Below are 9523 nucleotides of genomic sequence, written 5' to 3' on the forward strand. Positions count from 1 at the left end.
CCCTGAGAGAGCCTCAGACCTCACAGGATCAAGCCTGAAGGAATGTACTTGTCCACATACACTTGCAAAGACAGAAAAAGGGTGGAGGTCAAAGGGCAGGTGTGAGAGTGACGGATGGAGACACTTGTGAGAAGCTAGCTGGTACCTCATTCCCTTCACTACGACCACGGCAACTAGGAAAAAAAAATCTGCCCAATAAACAGCAACCCTCCTGGCATGAGATCTGCCTCCTTTCTTTGTACATTTTCTTTGCCACGCAGAGAAGCCAGAGTAGGGAAAGGAAATCGTCCGTGAATAGAACAGGGTTGACCAGCAGATCTATTTTAATGATACTACCAGAACATACAGCTGTAAAGCGTGAAACATCACCAGCAACACATGGGTGCAATCTCTCTCTTTGCCTCCAGAGGACACTACACAACTGAGAATTATTAGCCATATTGCAAAGCCTTCAAAATAAAAATAAACACATTCCAGAGAATCTGGAGGATAAATCTAAGAATCATTCCCCCCCCCCCCCCCCGCAAAAAAAAAATCTCCTAAATTTCTATCCTGCTTCAGCAAGGAAAGAATGGGACGGGTCTCTCTCAATTCAACTGGTTTGCTTTTTCCGCTAGTATTTTCTGTGTCTTCATTGGAAGCTCTGGATCCGTAAAATGTTCTGAAATGACAGAGAAAGGTGAAAAGAAATATTGGTCTAAGGCATCTTTTGTTTCATTCGGTGCCTACGTGCAATGGGGACAGATAGACCCGATAGGTGGCTGGAGAGATGATAGACAGCTGGGGATGGATGGTGATAGACCCATAACGCACATCTCCATCTCATTCCATATATGTCCATTCTCGATAGATGGGTCTATATGGTAAATTTGCTGCCCAAAATATTATTAACACAATTTCAGGTTGACCTCCAATGCCTTGTACCCTCCCAGAACATCAAATGCACCTAGAGCTGAACCTCCGAAAGCCAGGAAATACAGAGTTAAGGGCCCAGATTCACAAAGGTAATTTAGGTGCCTAACAGTAACACCCATTGGAATCAATCAGTGAATCTGTCCCCGTAACACAACAAAGGCAGTTGTGGTGTATGCAGACGAATGACAGAACACAGAGCTGTGAGACACACCACGTTAAATACATCGTCACATGTACATCGTCACGTTATCAGCCCAAGCTCTTCTCCAGCAGTTTTCAGATGTGGATCTCAAAGTGCTTTACAAAGGAGGGCCGTATCATTATCCCCATCTGTAAAATGGGGAAACTGAGGTCCAGAGAGAGGAAGTGACTTGCCCAAGGTCACCCAGCTGGCCAGCGGTAGATGGGAATAGAACACAGGTCTGGTGAGCTCCAGTCCAGTGCCCTAGCCACTAGGCCACAGTGCCTAAATGCAAGTGTCAGTGTAAATGGCATGTTTGCTTACTCATTGCTCATGACAATTTATTATAGGGCAGCCCTGGCTGAGTCATACTGACAGTTCATCTCCAGGGGCTCTTGCCAGATTTGGGGGGACAGAGTTAAGGTTGTGGAGTGAGATTGGTGTGCACCTTGCCACCAATCTTCCTCTTAGAGTCTAAACCTTCCTTTAGAGACTCTAGCCAGCCCAAGATCCAGTTTCTAACCAGCCTCTTCGTTAGCAGCTTGAGGGAAACCTCAACGGGGGTGCCAGCATATGCCAGACCCTGGCATCTAGATCCCCATCCCAGCGCAACAGAGGCAGACCTTTTGGAGAACAGTAAATCATTTGAGCCCATGAATGGGCTCATTCTAAACATCTGCAATGGCCACAGGCTGCACCTTCGGCAGCGAAGGACGACTAGAAACCCATGCAGTAGAAATAACAAGGCTGTAGTGGGGTGGCCACTGAATGAGCGCCCCCTGCAGGTCAGAGGTCACTCTGCAGTGCCCTGCTACCAGTTTCTCCCCTCTTCAGCGCACCTTAATAACTCACAGTCCACAGGTAACGAAAACACATTCCTCTCACGGGGATCTGTTTATTGACCCCTTACATACCGGCCCTTCAGGCCCCAACCCCAGTTCAGTCCTTCTCTCCCTGTAGGTAGGGGAGTCCCCAGCAATAGGTCCTCGGCCGTTCTCCCAGTCAGAGTCTCTCCCAGGAGCCTTCTGGTCACTGCAGCCCCTCACTATCCAGCTCCCTCCGTCTCAGGGTCTTTGCAGGAGCATTTCCACATGCTCTGCGGTGTCTCAGCCCTTGCCTGGGCTTCTCCTCTTCACTGCTGCCCTTTACAGGGTAATCCCCCTGCTCTCTCCCAGGAGCGGCTCATTCCATAATCAGTCGCCTCGCCCCAGCCCTCCAGCGGCAAGCCGCCCCGTAGAAAGGCAAGCCACGAAAAGCCAAAGAGCCAGTTCCAGCTATCAGTGCCTGCAGCGTGTCGATTCAGAGAAATTCCACTGACTGCAGTACGGGGCTCAGAAGCAGCGAATGTGCGCCCATACGCCAGGGCAGCACTGCTCTGAAGCGACTGTCTGGTTCTCCAAAATCTCACCTTTCATTAAAAAACCAAACCAAACCTTACGCCTTGAGCTGCTATGGTGCAAAGAAGTTAACGGAACCACTGCAGTGGGGTCTTCCTGAGTCTGCAGACATGGTCCCAGAATACTGGGTGTTCCAGTACTTCTGGAAATGGCACTGGCCTGCCCCCCGCTGGCATGTTCCTGCCCCCTCAGCCTGATCTCGCACAGTGCGTTTGCATTCACGCCAGAGGGGGTGGAGCAGTGCGCTCTTAAAAATGGTGTCCCCTGGCCAATACCGCACAGAATCACTTCTAGTTTGGTCCCAGTGCTGTATGGGGGACAAGCCACCCCAAAAGAGTACTGTCTGGTTCAAACCTGGAGAGGTGGCCTCCCTAGCCGAGAGTCTGGGACAGTCGCTCAGAGCGATGTGAACTATGTCATTCAGATCCGCAACAGGTTAAGCCAGGTTCGCAGCCATGCTGATATCATGGTCAATATTGTGAATAATTTCACTCCTCTCACATAAGAGCAGAGATGGAGTAGGGCGCAGACTTACTTTGCCCAACTTATTCTTCCACGTGGGTGGCATTTGGGAGATGCCACCCTTTATATTTTCCCCGCCAGTCAAGAAGGAGCAGAGTCTGTGGGATCCCCAGGAGCACCAAGCAGCAAAATGATTGTATTTTGAATACACGTATTACCTACCGTGAGCCGTGTCTCGCTTTGGCAACTCACAGAGGTGGAGCTTATTTTGTGGGTGGGGCTTAGATAGTCCCACCCTCCTTTTTTCCCCCCTTCCAATTCAACCCTTGCTTCAGTGGGGTTGCTCTGGATTTACACTGGGGTAAGCTAGACAGAATCTGGCTCACTTTCTCTAAACCGTTGCCTCAATACTTCTGAAGATCATAATAATACTAACAAGTCTTGCTTTTCTTGTCTAACAGGATTAAAATAATGGTTTTACCTGCTGCAAACTCAGGGATATTCTCTGGTCTTCTCAGCATAACTTCTCTGGGGAAAAACAGGGAGAAATAGACTTTAAACCAAGTTTTACTGATTGGTCTTGTGGTGGCTTATTATGTTAGCCCTGTCTGAACACGCAGAAGACGAATTGGTAAATTACACTTTTATATTGGGAATCAATAAGCCAATTAGTTACTGAGGAAAAACATTTAATTTATGTTTGCCTTCAATTTTAGGGAATTTTATATTTATAAAACCCCACAACAATTTAGACTGGCACAAAGCTAAGGAATATTTATCACAATTAAATCTTCCTCACTGAATTACACAGCCCTGCATTGGGAATCGATAAGATAATTACTAACAAATGGGGGAGAAAACATACATTTCACCTGAAATAAAACCACAAAAATTTCATCATGGTTAAATACTATCCCGGGATAATGTCCCAAGCATTTTGTAACCTGAAATCCTATTGAAAGCAATTAGATATTGGCGTGATAGACTGGGGGATCTGCATTCACCTACGCTCCTGCCGTTCAGCTGGGTACCTCTACAGGGAAAGGCCCAGTTCTGGCCTCATGCCGGAGTAATTCTGTTGGCTTTGATGGAGTTACTCCTGATTTACAGCAGGGTACATGCGAAGACAACCGGTCACACAGTATCCATAATACACGAGGGTAAATCAACATAGCTGCAGTGAAGTCAGGAGCTATGCCAGCTTAAACCAGCTGAGGACCTGGCCCATGATTGGAGAGCTTCTCCGCTCCTCACTTAGGAATACCCATCCCCATGCCATTTGGTTCTTGGGGTGTCCACACTCCTGTATGCTACTTAGGATTTCCCTGCTAAGACCAGGGAGCTACAAGAATCTTGAATCACACATGCACGAAGCAGCAAGAGGGAAGTATTTAGGAGCACAGGGTACAAGTGAGGAACAGGATGCAATTAAGAAAAGAGGGGCAAAAACCCTTCAGGTGAAGTGTATTAAGCTATGGCATAGTCTGCCAAGGCCATGGTATTAGAAGCCCCATCACTTGGGATATTTGAAATTAAACTGGAGAAGATACATCCTGAAAAGAAAATGTCCTAGAGAAAATAATCAAGCATCAACAGGGAGTAGATGGGCCCTAACAGGATTTTTCCATCTCTAACGTCTGGGTAGAAGCTTTCAGACCCAATTTTCAGGGCAGCTGAGCACCCTCAACTGCAGCTGAAATCAATGTGAGCCGCAAGTGCTCAGTGCCTTTGCAAGCTATCTCCCTAATGACCCTCCTTCCCTTTAGTCCAGGTGAGACCAGGGGGTTCTACCCTAACCTACGCTCACGCCCCTGCCAAGAGGTAGCAGATAGTGGGGTCCTGCAGTGCTGCTTTTCCAGAGGAGGAGAAATCAGTGACACAGAGTGTGTGTGTAGTCTTAGTGCAATTTGTTTTATTTACACTTTATACACCAGGCCTGGAACAGAGAAGGTCACCAAGAGCATGCAGGCAATGCCGCCTGTCAGGAAATTTCAACCACGGTACCAAGGCCTGGTTCCAAGGCAGAAAGCAAATGCCCCAGCTGCTTGCAAGAGCTCCACCAAAGAGCATTGAACATTATAAAACTAACAACGCAGCTTTTCTTCAGAGACTGAACATTGCTCACCAGCACAGACAAAGAACTTGTAAGACTAGGTGTAGCGGCACCATCTGGTGGCCCCCATCCTCACAATGTCATTCTCAACCCTCCTTTTCCTTCTCCCATGCAGTGATATTTCCTCTTACAAACTGTCCTCCACATATACGCACTAAGGCCTAGCTTCTGGTTAATCAGTTTCCTCCTCCCCCAGACGGCACTCTCCACCTCTTGTATGCCAGTAGAACCCCTGGAAATACCTCCAGTATCCGAGAAGGGGGCCTGCACTAGCTCTTGCCAATTCCTGCTGGGAATGGATGAGTTTAAAGCTGTTAACAGCTTCCACATATGGTTCTGATTCTCCCTGATAAAATCCTGCTGGGTCAGCTGCATGGAATAGGGGTCAGAATAGGTGCCTAGGGGTTACAGTGCACTTGCTAACTGCAAGCTGTTCCCTGCTGGGAAGTGGGGGGAGATATTCACTGGATCATCTCATCTCTGGCTAATTGGTCACGTCAGGGTCTGGCATTCAGTGAGCTGGTCCTTTAAAGGGAGCTCAAGCCCAGCTTACACCTCTGCTTCACTCCCTCCCAGACCATGGGACTTGTAGTCTACGGAGCATGTGACTGAGAGTGAGCAAGGCCTGCTGGGAAGGCGGAAACAGCATATAAAGGGAGAAAGCGCTGAAAAGAGTCATGGGCTAGAGGGGGGAGCCTGCTAGGGCTGGGTCTGGTCTAGTACATCATGCCACGCGGTCAGCAGGGCAATCCTGAGTTGAGGGCAGACTGTTTGAGCAGTCTTGGGGCTAAATCCTGGAGCGTGGGCCCCTTGGTGGTGTAGAAAGCCCTATGCTGAGGGTGCTATGCCCAGGGATGGGAGAGGATGACCATATGGACTGTGTTCCTCCTCTGAGCAAGAGGGAGCTACAGCACTGGGAGGGGAAAGACTCATCCAGGGAAAAGGAACTGTGAAAACTTCTGTGACCAAAGCGGAGGCCTGAGCCCAGGGAGGGCAAAAGGAACTGAAAGCCTGTGAGCAGGGGAGAGGGCTGCTTTCTGTCTCTCCTGGAAGGAGAGGACTTTTGCCTTGGCCAGAGGACTCAATCAGACTGGGGAAGACCATCTCCTGAGGAGGGGAAACTGAGGCACAGTGAGGCAACTGAACTAATAGCTGCATGTCTGGTGTTGGAGGTAAATTTTCAAGACTCCAATTTGTACCAAGTGTCTGTGGTGTTGGGAAGATGAAATTACCTCAGAAATCCTGATAGCAGCAGCTCAACTTCTTTGTGAGACCTCAGGTACTTTTCATTGGCAATGCGAGTGTTAATCTGGGAGCAGAAGCACAACAGCAAAGGTATGTTTAAGGGCTGCAGCACTGAACTGGCAGTAACCCTGTTTCATTAGTCCAACAGTGCTTTGCTGAATCAGCAGTGGTACATAGCATTTACGTAGCCCTCTGCCTCTCCAAAGTGCTATGCAGATGCTAGGCAATCCTCACAATTCCCACCGTGAGGGATGATCCTGTACATCAATATTATGTATGCCCATTACATTGATGGAGAAACTGAGGCACAGAAAGGTTCCCCTCTTCCACTAGACATGAGTGGTAGAGCCAGGAATCCTGATAGACATTCTGAGGGTGACCGAGAGGCCCAGAAAGGGGGAGTTCGAGCAGCTCAGGAGCAGAACTGGGCATAAAACCCATCTTTCCTGATTTTGCAGTCTATGCTCTAATAAACGTATTAGATTTTATTCACTGACATCCTTCTAGATCTAAGGTTTAATCTAAATCAGGCCCTGGGGAAGCTGAATGAGTAATTATCACCTTGATGAGAATATTCTCCGTAAATTGGAGGAATGACTGAAACTGATCAAACATCTTTTGAAATCCTAAATACGTTGATTGTGGAGATGGCAAAACGGAGAAGCTACAGTTTATGTGCCAAGGAGAAATGTTCACTGACTGGGTAGGGTCAAAGCACTTCAACAGGATTTTCTGGTTGTTTATCAGTAAATTGGATTGCCAGCCCTCTGGCTCATAGCTTTAAATCTAGGAATCTGTGATCTATCCTTGAGACCATTCCAGCACAACGTAACTAGAGCTGTACAGATAATAGGGGTTTTCACTTGGCTGGCAACTCCAAAAAAATGAGAAAACGTTTATTTTGGGTCAAACTGAAAATGAGCTTTTTTTCAAAACTTTTAGCATTTCAAAGAGAAAAATATTTTGAGTACAATGAAATGTTTCTTTCAAGTCTAAATGAAACATTTTGATTTTATTTTTTTGAGCATTCTAAAACACTTTTGATTATTAAGAGAATTAAAGGAAACTTGGGGGGGGGGGGGTTGTTTTGAACTAAAAAATAATAATCAAACCATTTTGATTATTTTTGGACACTTTTTAAGGGTTTTTTTGTTTTTGTGTTTGACTAAAACAATTCAGCAAACCCGACAGCAATTCACAACACATTTCAGTGTTGCTGAATCTGCATTTTTTTGGCCAAAAAAAAGTTTCTTGGGAAACCTAGATGCTGGGACTGGACATCAAGGGCTGGGTCGCTCGATAATTACCCTGTTCGCTTTATTCCCTTTGAAGCATCTTGCACTGGCCACGTACAACTGGTCGGACCCAGTCTGGCCGATCTTATTTAGAGCAGGGTGAAAAGTGTCACTTTTGGGTGACAATTCCAGGAGTGAAACCAGGACTCGATCAGACTCTGTGTCTCGCTCCCCATGCCTTGCCCAGGACCCCAATGTCTTGCCAATAGCCCAAATACGATCAAGACAGCCCCTAAAACAGCTTAAACAAAATGGTCAGGTAAAAAATCCAGTCTTCCCCCGGGAGTGACCGGGACCATCAGCACTGCCCCACCCTGCCCCCTTAGTGGGGGGGACACACATAGGGGTGTCGAACTAACCCTTAACATCCCCAGTTAAGGGGTCCTGGGGCTGCCTCGGGCCTGCACCCTAAGTTTTTGGGAGGGAAGAAGAAGAGGAGGGGGAGGAATGGCTCCCAGACTGAAAAAGGTTTTTGGGTGGGGAGCAGCCCTCCTTTTGGGGGAGGGGGGAACCTTTCTCCACCCATTCCTGTTTTAGGGTGGGATTGCCCCATTATCTGGGGGGAGGTGTTTCTCTTGGACCCAGCCCCCCCCCTCCACACACACACTTTAAGGGGGTGCCGCAGTTCCCCACCCTCACCCCCCACACACACACCTTGAACTCCATGAGCTGTGCCTGCTGCTCTGGGCTCAGGGCCCCCAGATCCAGCCCCTCCAAGCCGGAAGCCACATCAGCCATTTTGTTAGCTCAGGCAAGCGGCTGGGGTTGCTATGGGGACAGCTTCAGGCTCCAGCAGGCCCAGCCTTGTTCTGAATCCCAATCCTCCCCCCCCGGCCCCGAGGCCTGGGGTGGGGCTGCAGGCTGGGGCCCCCCCCTTCCCCAGCAGCAGGGGAGGAATTCGCTGGCCTCACCTCAGAACTGCGGGCAAACCCCCGCTCCCCAAAATCCTGCCCAGATAGAGGGGAGAACCCCCCAACCCAGCACGGATGCCACCCACCCCAATGATCATGGGACTGAAACTGGCACTTGGCCCGTGAAATTAGCCCACCTGTCCATGCGCAGTCTCTGGCCAGTTACGCCCTCAGGTTCTCATGCGCTAGCCCCCGGCTGCAATGTTTGGGCTGCAAACCATTGTGGGGATATCGCTGTGGCCAACGGTCATGATATTTAGTGTGGGTCTTGTAGTGTTTTTAAAACCCCAGCTCTTGGAGTCATGGGAATGCCCATGAGTCTCCCCTTCCGCTTAAAGAAAAAGTACATTTTTCGCCCACAAGGTTGCAGAGAAAAAGTAAAAAAAACAAACACACCAAAAAACGTAACCCAAATGCCCTCTGAAGTCTCAGAAACCAGGATTCAAATAAACAGACTCTAGAACTCGTTCATTTCTTTAAAATCTCATGAATTTTAAGACAATCTCATTGGTTTTTTTTTTTTTTTTTTAGGAGCGTTCATGGTTTTTTTGGATTAATCAGGCCACTAGCACCGAGATCTATTTATTTATTTTTTTCAAATATCAATTTCCATCAGAACTTAAAAACAAATCATTCTAACCATGGAAATTTTTTGGTTGGCTCTGAGATTGGCTTGAATTACAAAACCCGAATTTAGCGCTCACTCGGACCTTTCCAGTAGGAACAACCCCAGGCACCCAATAATCGTAAGATTTAAAAAATAAAATTTGGGGGAGGGCACTTTTATTTTTCTTTCTGATTTATATTTTTCAGTGTACAGGTCACGTTTTCAAGCTTTTCTCAGCAAGCAGGAGAGCTATGAATTAGTTGTTTTAATGAAATAAGGCTGCCTTTTTAAACGCTGTGTGTCTGGTTTCTCGAAGCGCAGATGGTAGGCGGAGTGAAAACTAAGCCTAAATCAGAGATGGCTAAGCCAAGCTTATCTCCAGGTGAAGGATTTTGTC

General features: G+C 47.7%; 1 protein-coding gene across 1 annotated transcript; it reads right to left on the reverse strand.

Moving 5' to 3' along the window:
- Positions 1-587: 587 nt before the first annotated feature.
- On the reverse strand, positions 588-8346 carry RIIAD1 (regulatory subunit of type II PKA R-subunit domain containing 1). The gene is made up of 4 exons (XM_077841250.1): positions 8263-8346; positions 6301-6377; positions 3437-3483; positions 588-661 (listed from the first exon to the last, which is right to left on the reverse strand). Exons 1-4 carry the CDS (start codon positions 8344-8346, stop codon positions 588-590), a joined length of 282 nt encoding a protein of 93 aa, XP_077697376.1.
- Between the last annotated feature and the right edge of the window lie 1177 nt (positions 8347-9523).

Source organism: Eretmochelys imbricata, chromosome 24 (genome assembly GCF_965152235.1).
Source record: "Eretmochelys imbricata isolate rEreImb1 chromosome 24, rEreImb1.hap1, whole genome shotgun sequence".
NCBI classification, from domain to species: domain Eukaryota; kingdom Metazoa; phylum Chordata; order Testudines; family Cheloniidae; genus Eretmochelys; species Eretmochelys imbricata.